This window comes from Carassius carassius, chromosome 42 (assembly GCF_963082965.1).
Source record: "Carassius carassius chromosome 42, fCarCar2.1, whole genome shotgun sequence".
Taxonomy (NCBI): domain Eukaryota; kingdom Metazoa; phylum Chordata; class Actinopteri; order Cypriniformes; family Cyprinidae; genus Carassius; species Carassius carassius.
Window position 1 is genome coordinate 21,220,375 of NC_081796.1, and position 18,188 is coordinate 21,238,562.

The following is an 18,188-nucleotide window of genomic DNA, read 5'->3' on the forward strand; positions in this document are numbered from 1 at the left end:
GAAATCCAACCAATCAGTGCAGTCTTTCACGGGATAACATTAAGATAGACACTGTTTATTTACCCTGTCGCCTTTGAGACCCATGTCTCCCTTGAAACCCGGAAAACCATCCTCGCCCTGAAAAGCAGGATGAAACATTAGAAAAAACATACAGAGTGATGAAGCTATAACTTCTGCATATAAATACAGCACTATCAATTCTTTAGCATTGTACTAGATCTCCACCTGCTGACAACAATGCTGTACTGCAACACTGTCAATGATTTCATTTAGTCTAGAAGTTACAATGTTGTGTAAATGGAATAAATTTGTCTAAACCTCTGCTAAAAGCTAGATGTGTGCTAATGGCTAAAAATAAGCTAGCAGCTAAATGTATGCTAATTGTTATGATACACAGTGTTGATCTAGTGTTCTCATTCTCTGTCACCACTCACCACGTATCAGTCTGAATCTTTCACACATGTATAATGCTCTATGCAACTTGTGACCACCTGACAGCACTTGCCTAATGTGTGCTAACAGCTAAAAGTGAGCAAACATCTAAAGGTATGCTAACCGTTATGATCCATAATGTTGATTTATAATTGAATTCTCATTCTGTCACTAAACAACATCAGTCTGAATCTCTCGCCTACATGTGCATGATGCATTCTGCAACCTTGTGACCACCAGATGGCATTGTCAACTCAACAAATGCCTTATTTATTTGGATATGGACATGGCTGGACATTCAGTCTTGTTATGATGGCACTAGAGTATCAATCCCATCCTCAGTTGAGTTACATTCTCAAACTGGTTTTTTCTACATTGTTAATTACAGCCAACTGCAATCTGCACATACTTAATGGTGATGGAGTGATTTGTGTCTTGAATAAGTGTTATGACACTTTCTCTGCATGATTAAACAGCACTTATGATATGATGTTTAAGTGGAGAGAATGTGTAGAGGCTATTGGACTTTTTATGCAGACTTAGTGACCAGTGAGTGTTATTGCAGTGATTCTTAGTACAAGCATTAACTTCTAGCAGATACTGTGGATAAATTCTCCTTTGCCTCATTTAAAAAAAAAAATGTTTTTTTTGTGTGTGTACCTTCTCTCCTTTGCCTCCCTTCAGTCCACGAACGCCATCAGCACCCTGTAAAAGAGAGAGCATGTTATAAACCAAAGATCGCAAACTCAATGCAAATCAATAAATCTATCAAACACAAAAAAATGCCTTACCTTCACACCGCGAGGGCCAGGATAGCCGATGGGGCCCTGGGGACCGGGCTGGCCCTGAAAATGACAACATTGAAAAATTACAAAATGTTTATGGCAAACAACAAATATCTGTGACTGAGGTAACTTTGCAAGAGGTTTACAGCTAAAATACTGAAGAGATACTTTCAAACAATGTTTTCTAAATATGAAATTGAATTAAACAGTCAAAAGAAGAAAATCATAGTCAGGGACAAATATTACTTTGCTCAGACATCTAAAAGATCAAGACCAAATGCTCTGCAAGACACATTTGCATCAGAGAGCAATTTGCATTGGCAATTTTAACGACTTTTTAGCTGCCTGGCATTAGCATAACCACAAAATAAAATATTTTTTTATTACTAATCCATACAGAAATAATATTACATAATATAAATCTGATCGACTAGTACACATTCTGCTTAAATGCCCCCTAAAACTGTTTCCTAACCAAAGCTCCTTTCTCTCCAGGTGGACCCTCTTTACCAGGATGACCCTGTAGAATAAATACAGACAATTAGTATAAAGTGACAGATAGAGAGACATTAGTGACAATAACCATAGTTCTCATATTTATAGTTTGTTATAAATATCTAAAGATTGTGTTTTGAATTGATTGAGCTGCAGATTCAACATGCATCTTTGCTACAATGCTTCTATAGTATCAATTATGTCAGCAAGCAAAATGTGTAAGCAGATAGACAATCAGTTATGGTCTTTGTCCAATTTGTAGTCAACAGGCTGTGAAACATGTTTCAATCATCAGTAGTTTAGCAGACATGAATCACTTCATACATCAGTATTACTGATACTTACAGGAGGTCCATCTGCGCCAGGCAATCCAGGCAACCCAGACCTTCCATGAGGACCCTGTATGAAGAGACAGAGAAAAAGAACTTTGATTGGATTAAGAAGTATTTCTAAGACCAGATGCCCTACAGGAAACAACACACACTGCATCATGAACTAGCTGTCTTATGAAAAATGAAATGAATGTTACAGAAATAAATGCATGCTCCAGTGATGCTTTGAGACTAAGTCACATCTATCCTGCACCAAAGCTCCTTTTGCATTTATTTATGTATCCAAAGCAAAAGAGCAAGAAACATAAATATAAGTGATTGATAACACCGCATGCAGCTTGTTTGCAGAATGAAATCAAATACTTGCTTCTTACTAATTTCAGGGAGCTGTTTGCAAAATGAATGCATGTTTTGCTCTAGCATGTTACACTTTCTCAAAAAAATATACATTTCTCAAAAAGATTTCATAGCATTTTTGCTTTTGACTGCCATTTGTAAGATGATAAAATGTTGTATTATCCTTTTATTACCAGAAAAACTGCCACAAATACACGATTCCTTTTTTACTTGTTCAACTTATTAATTTTCACATATATAAATGATTCTGAAGACATTATGATTTTTACACTCCTTCGCAGATTATAAATTAAATGATATATTATGAATACTTTTTTATCATTAAAACTGAATCTTTATAAAAAAAAATCTGCTTTTTTGTTTTTATGAGTACACTGAATAAATTTGTAAAATTCTTCCTTTTTATTTTTTTATTTTTTTCATCTTAGCAACATTTTTGGCCTTTTTTGCTAGAGTTTTCTTAGCAGATGTATATTATTATTTATTTTTTTCAAGATGCAGGGTTGTGTAATGATAAATAAACCCACAATTTTATATCACCATGATATGTTACATAATCTTTATTTTTGGTCTCAAACTGTTTCAAGGAAACTGCAGAGAATGATATGCATGAAAAGCACGAAAGACTTACTTTTTCTCCAGGTGGTCCAATGGGGCCTTGTGGACCTGGCAGACCCTGCACAACACAAAATAGACAGCAAACGTCAAGCTTTGTTGCCATGGCAGCAGGACGGGGGGGATAGAGGGGCAGGTGTGTGGTAGAGAGAGCCCAAACTGATGACTTACACCCAATAATGGACTTATTGTATTGTCCCTATGTGTGTGTGTGTGTGTGTGTGTGTGTTGGCAGGGTCACTCATGTTTGCACAGTGTGTTTGACGGTGTGTGCATACACACGTGTGTTTACTATGTGTGTGTGTTTACAGTGGCTGATTCAGTGTATTTGTGTATGTGTTGACCAGGAGTTCACTCCAGGGAAATCTGAGCTCACTGCTCTGATTCGACCGCTGCAGGTGGGGCGTTATGAATGAGATGCTTTCAGCTGCCCACTTCCTATCAGCCCAGCAGAGGATTACCAAAATATTTCAGATACTTTCACCATGCCCTCTGAGATTGAAAAATTATAGTGGGGATGAGAAATTTGTTAAATGTATTGGGCTAAATAATAAGTCAGAATTCAGTTAATCAAATAATTAAATATTTAAGCATGTAAAGCAAAATCAAACAGTGCATATGTTTTATATATATATATATATATATATATATATATATATATATATATATATATATATATATATACATATATATATATATATATTTGTGAAATTTTAGAACAATTGAGATACTTCAATATAATTTTATAGTATTTGATAATATTAAAAGAAATTATGTGGTTTGTCATTTTTATTAGTTTTTGTTCTTACACACACACACACACACACACACACACACACATTTAATAATAAATACATAATCTAAACAAAATAATTTATTATTTAGCAATATATATATATATTTTTTTTACTTAGTTTTTATTTTTACTTTTCCAGCTTATATTTTAACACAACATACAGTTACCATATTTTCTTTCCAAATTATTATGGGCATTGCATCTAAGATTACAAAACAAAAAACAAAAAACAAAACAGGGTCAAGAAATAAATACATAAATTAAATTCCCCCTCGACTTTTTCATGATCTGATTTTTATTAATTTCTTTGACATTTCCAAGACCATGGGAACCCTCCATATAAAAACTAAATGTAGATGTCAATCAAACTGTATCTTGCACATGCGAAAAAAATACTAAAACCACCGTGATTCCTTGTCTAAAGTGTGTCTGTGTTTGTTCTCACCTGTGCTCCTGGGATTCCCTGTTGTCCAGGAGGGCCCGGCTCTCCCTGGGGTCCCTGTTCAACACAAAAAGATGGTACATGTCAACTGCACCCTAAATATGTCAAATCACCAGCAATGTTTTATATATCTCTGCGTGGGCTGACATATGTTCTTTAATTGTTGATGTGAATATGATGCTAATACAATGCTAACAAAATTAAGTACTGTATGTCTCATGGACAAAATTAATGCTAAAGTTAACAGAAAAAAAGTTTAGTTCTGAAAAAGCTGTTGAATATATCTGAGGGGTCCTTACTTAACAAACAGATGAATTAACTGTGGTTTTTATTAGTCATAATTTGGTTTTTCGAAAACAGAAGATGTTTTGGTTTTGATACGCCAAATTCAGAACTATTTTATTACACAAGGTTTATTCGTCCACTGGTGATGTCGCTGAGGCAGTAAGTAATGAAATTTAAACTTGACAGTAGTCCTAGTACAAATACATTAAGGCTAAAACATGAGTACAACCCACAGAGATTCACTCATCAAGTAGTCTATTATCAACATCTGCTATGCTGATTTTAATCTACAAAACACCAGGTTTATGAGATCCATGTCTCTTACCATGTTTCCTTTGGGACCCTGTGGACCATCAACACCAGCAATGCCCTGCAGGAATCGATTGTAAAAGGTTAGAAGCGAGCAATCAGCATCATATTCTAAATTAAAAATCACTTACAGGTTGTCCAGGAGGTCCAGGAGGGCCTCTAGGGCCGAGCAGACCTCGCGGCCCCTGAGATAAAAAGAAATGAGAAGGTTCTGATTAAAAAGACCAAGCATTCTCTTCTGAATATTAATAGGAATCATGATAGGCTGTTGAGTGACTCTGCCCTCTGGTGGCAAACTGGAATAAAACATAAAAAAATCAAAACACTTACGCTCTCACCAGCAAGTCCTCTTGGTCCAATCTCTCCATCTTCTCCCTGTAAAGATGGTAGAAACGAAGAGAATATGGTTATTCTAATAGCTAAAACAATGAAAGGATGAGAAGGCTGTTTTTCTTTTTCAGTCAATTCAGAAAAGGCCTTACCCTTGGGCCGTCCTCTCCGGGAGATCCATGGGGACCAGGAGGACCGTTCTCACCCTGCCAGAAAGAGACAGACAGAAAGTGTCATACTTTATTACATCCAACTTAATATATAATCTTTTCCCCTTTGCTTGAAAGTGATATAGGGAGCCATTTTGGATGCTATATTTATTACCTGTGTTGACAGGGAAAAAGGCTGGAAATACCCTACTGTAAATTTTCTAGAGTAGAAGTCGAAATTGTCAGCTAATGTTGTATGTTTGACACCCTTGTTTCCAATGTACAATAAGGATGCTATTATTTTATTATTGTTGTGGTTGAAAATAAAAATATAAAAAAATTAAATAGTAATAATAACAATAATATTATATATATATATATATATATATATATATATATATATATATATATATATATATATATATATATTAATAGACATTTAGTCTAAATCAGAAATCTAACATTTTGCAAAATAGAAAAATGCCATTGTCATAATAATGATAATAATTTGCAATATGCCTCAGTTAAAAGCAGTATTATATGTCAAGATATTCATGATAATAATTAATGTTCTTAATATGTTACAAAAAAATACGATTTCAAATGCTAACTAGAGAGCATAAAATGTTTGCAGCAATCAATTTGTTTTTTATTTTTAAGTTTTAAATTAAATTTAGTTATTTAATATGTAACTATATATATATATATATATATATATTAATTGTCCAACAATTTTTCAATATTTTTATTAATTTTATGTTAACACAACATACAGAGTTATCACATGTCCATCCAAAATCTTATAGGAGTTGCATCTAAGAAATAACTTAGTAATTTGCTTATTGTTATGAATCATTGCTTTGAAAAACTGTTGTGAATCTCTTCGACTTTTCAAACCCCCATCTCAACAGCCTGATGGTTTACTCTTATTTTACAGCATTTGTCAGTTGAATTGTTTTTTTTATGTATTCATACATACCCTGTGTCCCTTCTCCCCAGGCAGGCCAGGAAGCCCATCAAAACCTCGGTCACCCTTTGAAGAAAATGAGGTAAAAAAATTCAAACAATATATTTATAGGTACTATGGCTTATGTGGGTCAGAATATCTCTTGTACCTTAGAACCAGACTCTCCAGGCATTCCACGGGCCCCATCGGCTCCAGCACGACCCTGTCACAGAAAGATCAGAAAAGATACAGTATGACTACTGAAAACCATTATGATTTATGTGTTCATATGCTAACTGAAGACTCATTTAAGTGAACACAAAAATGAATAATCTCGTTTGTGTGTGTGTGAAAAATAAAGAGAATTAATTTACTCTCTTGCCAGGTTTTCCCATTTGCCCTGGTGGGCCTTGGATACCCCTCGGACCCTATGATGAAAAGATATATGATTATTTAAGTAAGTAGATAATTATGAAGGATGGCCTTGGGTGGTGAGAAACGTGTCTTACCTGAGGACCATGGTCTCCACTATCGCCTTTCAGTCCAGGAGAGCCTGGAAGACCCTAAATGTGGTTGACACCAGAGAGAGATGTATTAAACCAAGACTAGACCAACTCAACATGTTTTAAACAGTTTCAGAAAGATCAAAATGCCTACACTATATACAAAGAAACAGCAGGTGGCAATATTTCACAGCATGTACAATTCCTGTTCCTGTACAGTTGATGTACAGTATTTGAAATTATGAGCTGGATTTGTTTTGAAGCTAGTTATTGCACTTTACTTTAGGGAGTTGTGCTGTTTCTTTAGCATTGCACCACATGAAGTTGAATACTTAAAAAAGAAACTGTTGATTTTGAAATTGCTATTATTCCAGACAGACTGTCCTGTTTTTTATTTTATTTTTTTGCTTACGAATTTCAAAGATAATTCCAGAGTTGAGTTTTGCATTTATTTCTAAAAGTACACCCTACTATAAGCAACCATTTGGAAACTTGAAGATTCTCATTTGTCTGCTTTTTAAATGACATATTTAAAGATTCCTAGCCATTACACACTAACTCTGTTCTTTTCTTCATTTCAAAGTCTCTCTTAAATTCCCACCCCTCATTTCAAGCACAATCAATCACGTATAAGTATGACTTGAAATGGCTGTGGTTTCCACTTTTCAAATGCTTATTTCAGGTATTTTTATCATTAGTTTTGTTGCATCTGGGTAGGATTATTACTTGCCCAAAGAGGTTTTAGGTATGAGTTCAACGGCCCATTGTGTTTCAAAATGTATGGTAAGAGCAGTTTTAGTGTAGTGGAGTGTAGTTTTAGCTTCGGTTAACTATAGCTATGTAAAAACTCTGACCTGGCCTCTCAACCCATTGAAAAAACTAGAGAAAAGAAAAGATATGCAAACATTTCGGAGTCCGATAAATGTCCTCTTACAGAGGACTGTATAATCTGAGTTATTAAAATTGTGTACATATAGAGCATAATGAATGGGAGAGTGATGGCATTTTGCATTTAATTAATAGTGATGAACTTTGTTTTACTGTATTAAATCGCATTGCTCTGATTTTCAGTCAGTTAAATGGTGTTTGGATGCCTCTTTTGCAGAGGTCATGGGGGTCACTGAAACTCACCACTGGGCCAGATCTTCCAGTGAGACCCATTGGACCTGATGGGCCTCTCATGGCTAGCTGCGAAAACAAACCAAAAAATCTAAATCACCAAAATATCATCAAACATATACAACAATTGGCGGATATCTGCTCTCTTCCCAGAGGCGGTGGGGCAGAGTCCGCATTTGTCAAGGACAGATCTGAGCACTAATCTGTAGCACCTGTCGGGTCACCCTCCTATGGGTCGTGAACCTTGCTAGTATTTTTAACTAGTCTCTCCGGGAAGAGTTAAAGCAGCCTGTGCTGCTCCGTTTCACTCTTGTTTTAGCGCAAACAAGGCCGGAGCAAATCCCTTCCCGACCCTCTGACCTACAAACAGTCAAGAACCCCCCACCTCCCCCTCAGCAAACAGCTGTGAGAAGCTTGAGGGCGAAGTCGTGGCCTAATGGTTAGAGAGTCGGACTCCCAATCGAAAGGTTGTGAGTTCGAGTCCCGGGCCGGCAGGAATTGTGGGTGGGGGGAGTGCATGTACAGTTCTCTCTCCACCCTCAATACCACGACTTAGGTGCCCTTGAGCAAGGCATTGAACCCCCAACTGCTCCCCGGGCGCCGCAGCATAAATGGCTGCCCACTGCTCCGGGTGTGTGCTCACAGTGTGTGTGTGTGTGTGTGTTCACTGCTCTGTGTGTGTGCATTTCGGATGGGTTAAATGCAGAGCACAAATTCTGAGTATGGGTCACCATACTTGGCTGAATGTCACTTCACTTCATTTTGCCCTTTATTTCTTATACTCACCCTGGCCTGAGAAAGAATGGCCTGAGCCTGGGCCTCCTGAGCCGACACCACTGGACCCTTTTCCCCATCACCACCAAAACGGAACTGTCAGACATGAACAGAGTATTCATTATTATCATTTATATTTAGAAAAACATCATATTATCATACACCACTCTATAAATATTGAGTCAATCAAACATAAAAAGCAATATTCTGACTACTTAAAGGGATAGTTCACCCAAAAATAAAAATGTGATGTTTATCTGCTTACCCCAAGGACATCCAATATGTAAGTGACTTTGTTTCTTCAGTAGAACATAAATTATGATTTTTAACTTCAGTCACCTATCTCTCAAGTGAACCATTGACACTCTATCTACAATCTCAATTAGGAGTGTCAATAATCCATTTGAGAGATAGGTGGCGGTAATGCACTTAATAATCAATAAGTCTGAGATCCACCATAAAGCAAGAAGAAGAAGATGAAAGCCTCACGTGCTTGCTGCTGTGAAGCACGTTGACAAGAGTTCTAGCAGTTCGGACATTGCGTGAATCAGAGGTAAAGAAACTATATAAATACTTTTCAGTTTCTTGCACAGACCGATCATTTTGTGTCTTTACACATCAATGTATCGTCACGAGCCACAGGGTTAAATTTGGATTTGTCTGTGTATGTTTTTTTCACTCTCAGATTATGTTACCATTTGTCATTCATTGTATGACTGATAGACTGCACCAAGTTCAAAGTCATAATTTGTGTTCTCCTGAAGAAACAAAGTCACCTAGATCTTGGGTGCCCTGGGGGTAAACAAATAAACATCAAATTTTAATTTTTGGGTGAACTATCCCATTACTTAGGATTTAGATAGTACTACTAGTAACTACTTAGTAACTACTAAACAACAACATGCTATAAAGAAGTGAAGTATGCAGTCATTATTTTTCATATTTGTATTCTCATAAAATATAACACTTTATACTGTACTATACAGTGCAGCATAGGCTGGAGAGATTTATAAGATATTTGGTGGGTTTAGGGGTCTTACTGGCAGCATCAGCATAGTACCAGGTGGGCCTGGCAAGCCATCCGCTCCGGGAAGACCAGCACGGCCGGGAGGACCCTGAGGAAACGGGAAGAACGGGAGAGAAAAAGAGAAGGGATAACTCAGTAAATTGACACTTCTTGACTTGACAACACAACAGGTAAGAGAATGCCAAGACAGGAATGAGAGAGGGAGGGGGATTGAACAGAAATAACGAGACCGCCTCCTTCCATTACACTTTAGTGGAGGTGTCAATTTTAAAGATACTGATTGTTTTCATTTTCCAACTTATAAGCACTGGGGGATATAACTGTGTAACAATTACTTTTGTTTAAATTAAACTTCATATCGCTGAACAGATGGTTGTCCAATCACAACAAACTATCCCACTGTTTCACTTTCGCTACAAGTTTAGCTTGGGCAGATGTTAAATACCGCTAATAAACAATATTAAATGTCATCCTGAAGTGTACAGGTCTTAGTTTGACAAAATAATTAACAGAAAGTACTCAAGATCCCACATTATATGCATCTGCCTTTGCCTTTTGTGGTTTAACAGTTTTGGATTTTAATGGTCTTTTCTTTATTTTCACTGATAAAATGAACTGTTTTCTGATGCAAATGAGTTATTCGGTTTCTTCATTTGCATTCTTATGTGTGTGCTGTATCTGTTAGAGAGTATTTTTATGTAGATGTGCATTGTGCCCGCAATACGAACCTAACATCAGAACTCCAGACAGACTTTGGAGTTGTTTTGGGAATTTCAAAAAATAATTATCCTCAAACAGTTTAAGGCAGAAGATTTATTGATTTATTTATTTATTTATTTTTTGTGAGCAATGTGAGTATTTTGCACACAGAAATAGATTGAGGGTAATGTGCTGCATTTAATCAGAAATCTTGTCCAATTTTTTTTTTTTTTTTTTTTTACTGAACAATGACTGCTCTTTCTAAAGTAACTTGAATTACTGGGAACATGCTTTGACTGGGGACTTTCTTTAATCTGTGGTTCTAAATAAAGCAACTCAGGGTTTCACACTTAAAACTAAATGTGTCAGAGAGGGTGCAAATGTGCCCTCAGTGTCAAAAATCTGCCTTGACCCTGTTCAGAATAAATCAGCATTATGTTTTGTTTACTAACACATTTTCATACAGCTTATACAGACTGTTTTTGTAAGCCTTTCTTGCTTAGTTTCAAGCACACAAGGTTTTCCTCAAGCCTGATAGGAGACAATATTCACAGATTTTATTTGACATGCCTCATTTCCTACTTTTTTATAGCGACAAATGAAATTTCTGTATAACAAAATATGACAAAGGGAAGATTAAGACCTAAACCTTAACTGAACCTGGTAAATGTTCTGAAAATACATGTGGTTGGCATAGCCTGGAGTCAGAGACTGGAACAAATTTTTACCCTGTCACCAGGATCTCCGGCTGAACCAGGGGGGCCTTGTAAACCTGGAGGACCTGGAAGACCCTAAAGACCAAAAGAAAAATAAACAGAGTAAACAGACAGACCAGAGTACAATGATTACTCAATTACTGATGAGGCCAAAAATGCATGTAATTTACAGCAGGTCCAGGTGTTCCAGCAGGTCCTTCGATCAGCATTCCCTATGAATCACAACAAAACCAGAACAAATTACAGCAAAATTAATACATTTGTATTTATAAAATAATGCATAAGGTGATGGATGCCCAGAATTAGCTTTTCACTCACCGGCTCAATCACTGCAGGTTCACCTTTTTCTCCCTTCTGACCCAGAACTGCACCGCCACCCAACTGCAAACATACAGCAGAGATAAGACAGATCAAATGATAGAACTATAGACAGACAGACAGACAGACAGACAGACAGACAGACAGATAGACAGATAGATAGATAGATAGATAGATAGATAGATAGATAGATAGATAGATAGATAGATAGATAGATAGATAGATAGATAGATAGATAGATAGATAGGGTAAATGTTAGTGCAGAGTGCTAAGTGTATGTAGTGTAAAAATACATGTGAATATAAAAAGTGCTAAAAAAGATGCTAAATTTGGTAACACTTCATTTTAAGGACCAGTTCTCACTATTAACTAGTTGCTTATTAGCATGCATATTACTAGCATATTGGCTGTTTATTAGTACTTCATAAATCATTATTTAGATCCCTTCGTACAATATTTTAGATCCCTCAATCCAATCTCATTCATAAACTTAACAACTACCTTACTAACTATTAATAGGCAGCAAAGTCATAGTTAATAGTTAGTTAATAGTGGAAATTGGTCTCCAAACTAAAGTGTGACCCTAAATTCATAAATAACGTTAATCTCTCTGAGATTAACAAGATGGAAAGTGTGTAACCGGCAATGTAATGGACAGGATCTGATGCCGTTAAACCTTTGCTCATGTGAGCTGTAAGATACAGGTGCTGGAGTGTTTAACGGAGGGGAAATATGAGCTTCTTACGGGGGAGGAGGGGGAGAAAGGTGTGTCTGAACAGACAGCTGGGTCTGTGGTATGGGGTAATTACTGTATCCCGGAGCAATATGAGAGATAAGGTGCTGACAGTCAGAGAGTTCAAACCACAGTTGGTATGAGAGTGTGCATGTAAGTGATCTGTGAATGACTATATGATCGATGTGATCTATAACGTACAGAGACGGGAGGGAGAGAAAACCAATACGCACAAGAGGAAGAAGTGCAGTGGTCTGTTTGTTTCAAAACATGCTAATCACATCCAGTAGAGAAAGATTAGTAAAAACCAATGCACCAAACAGAAAAAAAAAAAATAATAATGGACCCCATGTGAAATAGTGGACTACAAAGCCAACAATGCATGCTAGATTCCCATATCCAACAGTCCGAGTGCTAGACGACACCCTTGTTTGGGGTGTCAATACTTACGTCCAACGTCACTTCTGTTTCAGCGATATCTTTTTCTGCGGCAACCCCTGGCCCAAAACTGTCCTCGTAAGTGGATGTAGGGTTTGGAGCCACATTGCCAAACTCATCGTACACCCCGTACTCATATTGATTTTTGTCAAGCCCAGTCACATCATATTCCTTAAGATCAAAGTCATACTCGTCCACTCCGATGGGGTCGGCAGTGCCGCTGGGCTGCGCGGCCTCCGGGGCAGCGGTCGGATCCAGACCAGCCTGGGCCGTTTCAGTGACATAGTCACTGAAAACTTCCTCTTCCACAGCCTTATTATACCCAAGCAATGCGGCAGGGCAACGGAGGGAAGATGGATGTTAGTTAAAGCAGTTAAAGCAAATACTACTGTATCTAATGCAAAGCAGAAGCAAAATGAATCGCATGAGATATATTTATTAAAGATAGCACATAAATTTTGGGCAGCAACAAGGTTGCAACAACACTTCTTTGTCCCATTCAATGGAAATATATCAGATGATTTGGATTGGATACAAGGATTTGGAGTAATTGGTGGGATGAGAATGTAAGGCACAAATTAAATCTGGTAAAGTAAATCACATTATTATAAAGGATAGATATAAGCAGCAATGTGCATTTATAAAGACACATAATGTATGTTTATAAAAGTTAAGAATGATAAAAAGTTCTGATTTCATAGAAATGCTGTAATATATAAATGAGAACACTTAAACGTTTCTTATTTATTTTTTTATATTTTATAAATGTGTTTTCAAATTTTGGGGGACAGATAAAGTGTTAACTTAATTATTTAAAAAAGCATTATATTGACATATTTAATAATTACACCTAGAAGTCTATGATAGACTTTTAGATATTCCTGTCTTTTTTCGACATTAAACGTGTTATGTTTAAAGGTGAAAAAAGAAGACAGAAATAAATTATGTAAGTCTGAAATGACACTACAACGTTTATGAATACACAAACTGATGCATTAATGAGGTGAACAAATGCAGTAACAGATCAAATTCAACCTGAACACTTCATATAAGCTTTAAAGTGACTCTGCATTTGATTACCATAGCCAAGATTTACAGTACGTTTTAGTACGAAACCATAAAAATAGATAGGAATACTAGTTTGTTTTTATTGCAGTCCTGAAAATGTAGTTAGCGCAAGAGACATATAGAAATGTCTTACTACATTTAATTTGAGAGAAAAAAAACACACCTACACTTTGTATGTCTGTAATATTCAAGATAAACATAGAGCCAAATGGCTGTGAAAGAGTTCAGTTCTGTTGAATATAATTCTGCTAACTAGTGCCAGAACTATTCAACCAGACTACAGCAAGTGCTATGTTTCTTAATCAGAGATCCTCATCTTTGGGTCACTTACTGAAGGAACTGTTTGGAATGCAACGTGTTATCCTCTCAGTGATAGTTAGGGCCAGAAAATGGGCAACCAGTCAACATTTAAACAACCAATTCAAAAACTCCAGCCAAAAATTCAAACATATATAGTTTTGACTCAGCTGTGTGATCAATTCACTGCTTAAATATAGATAGGATGGATGATCATTCCTAAATTTCCTTAAATATCCCTGATATCCACAACAGAAAGCTGAAAACCAACTGCATGACAATCCACACACACACATAAAAAAATATCCACTTGATATTCAAGACATGTCCAAAGTTTCAGACCGGTAAGCATCACAGGAAATGGATTGGCTAAATTTAGAACATGGCAGTTTTATGGTGAATATCAGCTTTATGTTGTTGGATAAAACATTTCCCTTCCAGTGATAGTCCCAGAGTCAATAAACAGAACAATTACCATGAATTGTTTTGTTTTTGTCATTTCATATCAAATACTTCCTCTTCATACGTGCTCCTGGATTTTTCCCCTTTCTGTCCCACATTTTAGTTGCCCTACCATCATAGTATATAATCAAATGATTACCTGGTTTGGTCCAGTGGTTGCGACAGGAGACTGAGTTTTGGAAGCATCTACTGTTCCGTAGTCTGTATAGTACTCCCCATCTACATTGTTAGGCTATAGCAGTTTCACAGTGAGAAGAAAAGAGGAAGAAGATCAGAAAGGAGGAATTAACACAGTTCAAGAAGTTCCACAAGCGTTACAGTCTGGATCCACGAGGACGGCACCTAGAGAAAGGGGGCGGACGCACACTCAGACTATCATCAAAGATCACCCTCACCGAAAGAGAGATCTTGATGGGTTCTGACATGAGCTACGCTTTTACTATTACCCCTAGAATGGCTTTTCTTGGTGGCGGTGGCAGATATCCATATCTTTTCTTCTTAGGGGCTAACTTTTTAGCCTGTTTCGGCTCCTGGTACTTATAGGGTTTGGAAAAAGATTTAGCGGACTTTCTCGTCCTCTTCGTTTTCATGGAGACACTACGTTTCACTCTCTGGAAAAAGGTTATGGTGAAGGGAAAAAGACACAACACATCAACATATCCATGTTAGAATATAAATAAGTCCCCATTTTTTTAAACATGGCTTTCTTAGGTAAATTCAGGATAACTTGCTATACACTATTCTTCAAAAGCTTCCAAGAGCAGTTATCCTAAAACTAAACAAAGCAATCCATGTTAAAAAAAAAACGGCCACCATTTGACTCCTAAGTTCACAAAATATCTCTTTATTTTTATTAAACCCAGTACAGACATACTAGACATTGAGTTTACCAACATGGACAGACAAATATACACCACATGGGCAAAAGTATGTGAACTGCTACAGTAATTTATGGGTCTGGCTATTTAAGATAACTAGCAGGTGTTTAAAATCTAGCATACAAACATATAATCTCCTTAAACAAACATTTTTCAGTAGTATAGGGCGTACCAAAGTGTTTGCTGCATTACAGGACACCTCTATGAAAACGGATTGGAAGAACTTGACTGGCCCAGACTAAGCCCATGCCACATACTTTTGTCTATGTAATTTATACAGGTCAAGGAAAGGGGGCGGGGCCACCCCATGATTGACATAACAAACACATCTCTCGTTTCCTGCATTTACCTGCGGCTCAGAATATTCATCTGTTGCTGTGGGGGTCGCTCCCTCATAATAATCATATAAATCACCATATTCAGCACCAGTTGTGTACTGCACACAGGGAGAGGATGAGAGAGGTTAGCAAAGCATACAAACGTCAGGTAGAATGTAATCTACCCTTGGGTGCATTACATACTTTGATGGTTAGATTTACTGTATAGCTGGTTTCATACAGTGCAGATTAATTAGACACAGGTTTATCATAAACAGCATATTTTCCATTATTTTTTTTAATGCTTCCAGTTAAAGTAAGCAATAATAAAAATAAACAACCTAAAGTGAAGAACTATTATGTTTCTGTTACGCTCTACTGTGTGAGTTCAGCATATAAAGAACATACTGCATTAATTACGTTAATGCATAACATGTTCTTTTATTTACAGGTGGGTGATTAAAGCCCTATAAAAACTCCCTGCATGTCTAAAGCAGAGATAACAGCCATATGTTGGCTGCTTTCTTAACTGAACCCCCCCTTTTTTTCTCATCTTTATTTGTGTTTAAAACCCCATCTGCCTTCTAAAGCAAAGGCTGATTAAAGGCTTAGATCTATTGAAAGAGTCCAGTCTATTTGATTTTATCATTTCTAACACATTTCACAGTCCTATTAGCTATAAAACTTCATTTGTCAAGTAAGAGCTTGAGCTGGGATGAGGGATTTTATACACACAAAAGATGTACATACAAAATGTATAATTGGCATCAAACATTGCATAGATGTTAAATGTTAAGTTTTGAATATTAATTTAATATAAAATAATATAAAATAAATAAAAAAAGGCATTCATCAAATATGATACATTTTAATGAATGGATTTATGTTTTTTTGCTAAAGTTTATGTAATGAATTCTCTGTTTCTATTCCTTCACTACAAACTGCGGCTGCTAGACAGCAGGAAGGATGATAAAGCCAATGAGTCTGGCTCTCCAGGGCTTCATCCATCAAACACAAGTGTTAATTCTCATACAGCATAAGAGCTCATAAAACAGCCACTGCGCTGATGATCTGGCCCTCTTCCATGGCTGGTGATCACTCAGCATTGAATAGGATACCATTCAGCCAGGCCAAGGGTGATTTATGAGCAGAGTATCTCACACACGCTCACCGAAGATGCGAGAAAGAAGGTTGTTGATTTCTCACATACAGGAAACAATCCTCTCCCTGTTTCAGCAGGATATAACGGGTTAAACTGACTTGCAGGTGGTGCCTGTGTTTACAGGAGTCATCACAGAGGTCAGAAGTGGCAAGGTGTGGCTGACCTTTGACCCGTTGATATGTTTCTATGTACTGTACAGTACAATAAAATTCCAAAATTTCAGTCAGTAAATGTTTTTGTAATAAATTAATACTTTTATTCAACAAGGATGCATTAAATTGTTCAAAAGTTACAGTAAAGACTTTAATTAGATTTTAGATTTTTTTTATAATAAAAAAAATCTATTTTGAATACTGTTCTTTTGAACGTTCTAATCATCAAAGTATCCTGAAAAATCTTGGTTTCCACAAAAATTATAAAGCAGCACAACTGTTTTCAACCCTGATAATAAGAAATGTTTCTTGAACCTAAAGAATCTTCTGAAGAATCTTGTGACACTGAAAACTGGAGTAATGATGCTGAAAATTCAGCTTTGCATCACAGGAATAAAATACATTAAAAATAATAATAATAATCAAACAGAAAAGTTGTTTTAATAGTAATAATATTTCACTGTGTTACTTAATGAAACATAGTTTTTACTGTATTTTTTGAGCAAATAAATGCAGCCTTGGTGAGCATAAGAGACCTTCAAAAACATAAAAAAAGCTTCCCAATCCCAAACGTTTGAACTATATTATATTATATTATATTATATTATATTATATTATATTATATTATATTATATTATATTATATTATATTATATTATATTATATTATATTATATTATATTATTCTTTTATCTATAATCTATGGATGAGAGAATATTTCCTTCCATAATGACCATTCCTGACTGTTGTGTTGTTTCTTTCATTTGTTAAATAATAAATAAACTAATAATAATAACAATGCGCAAAAGTAATTTTAATTTAAAATGCAGTTTTGATTTGTAACATGTTTAGCCACTACATAATTCCTGTATTTTGAGTGTTATTTCATATTTTTGATGACTTGAATGAATGAAGTATGAGAGTCTGTGTGTCCAATCACTTGACTGGTAGTGTTAAAAGTGTCAACAGTGTCCCAGACTTCCAGAAACATTTGGTGTCCTTGATTTTGCAGGAAAGACCATTTCCTCTGCTGGTCAGTGCAAAAGGTCTATATACTAACCTCCTCCCTGGGCTCCTGTGCTTGCAGCGTGTCCTTGTGGGGGACGTCACAGTCTGGGCTGTAGTGTTCACAGTAGTCGTAAGCTGCTTTAGGGTCGGCCACAATCAGCAGTTGTTGGATATCACCCTGAGGGGAGGAATAACAGGAAGATACATGAGATACAAGTGTCAAAACATACATCTGTTATTAGTACT

General features: G+C 36.3%; 1 protein-coding gene across 5 annotated transcripts in view; it reads right to left on the reverse strand.

Moving 5' to 3' along the window:
- Positions 1–18,188, reverse strand: part of LOC132124164 (collagen alpha-1(XI) chain-like) — a 71,944-nt gene that overhangs the window by 32,885 nt on the left and 20,871 nt on the right. The window contains exons 5-29 of one of the 5 annotated variants that reach the window (XM_059535041.1): positions 17,995–18,120; positions 15,655–15,741; positions 14,567–14,659; positions 12,613–12,912; positions 11,430–11,492; positions 11,282–11,323; positions 11,124–11,186; positions 9,710–9,784; positions 8,682–8,765; positions 7,908–7,964; positions 6,783–6,836; positions 6,648–6,701; positions 6,443–6,496; positions 6,307–6,360; positions 5,331–5,384; positions 5,179–5,223; positions 4,980–5,033; positions 4,865–4,909; positions 4,258–4,311; positions 3,033–3,077; positions 2,058–2,111; positions 1,693–1,737; positions 1,224–1,277; positions 1,093–1,137; positions 64–117 (exon numbers count right to left, since the gene is read on the reverse strand). In XM_059535041.1, coding sequence (XP_059391024.1) covers positions 64–117; positions 1,093–1,137; positions 1,224–1,277; positions 1,693–1,737; positions 2,058–2,111; positions 3,033–3,077; positions 4,258–4,311; positions 4,865–4,909; positions 4,980–5,033; positions 5,179–5,223; positions 5,331–5,384; positions 6,307–6,360; positions 6,443–6,496; positions 6,648–6,701; positions 6,783–6,836; positions 7,908–7,964; positions 8,682–8,765; positions 9,710–9,784; positions 11,124–11,186; positions 11,282–11,323; positions 11,430–11,492; positions 12,613–12,912; positions 14,567–14,659; positions 15,655–15,741; positions 17,995–18,120 — 1,755 coding nt within the window. Of the gene's footprint in view, positions 1–63; positions 118–1,092; positions 1,138–1,223; positions 1,278–1,692; positions 1,738–2,057; positions 2,112–3,032; positions 3,078–4,257; positions 4,312–4,864; positions 4,910–4,979; positions 5,034–5,178; positions 5,224–5,330; positions 5,385–6,306; positions 6,361–6,442; positions 6,497–6,647; positions 6,702–6,782; positions 6,837–7,907; positions 7,965–8,681; positions 8,766–9,709; positions 9,785–11,123; positions 11,187–11,281; positions 11,324–11,429; positions 11,493–12,612; positions 12,913–14,566; positions 14,660–14,873; positions 15,039–15,654; positions 15,742–17,994; positions 18,121–18,188 lie in introns of all 5 variants that reach the window. The other 4 variants (XM_059535043.1, XM_059535042.1, XM_059535044.1 and 1 more) reach the window with 4 other exon arrangements.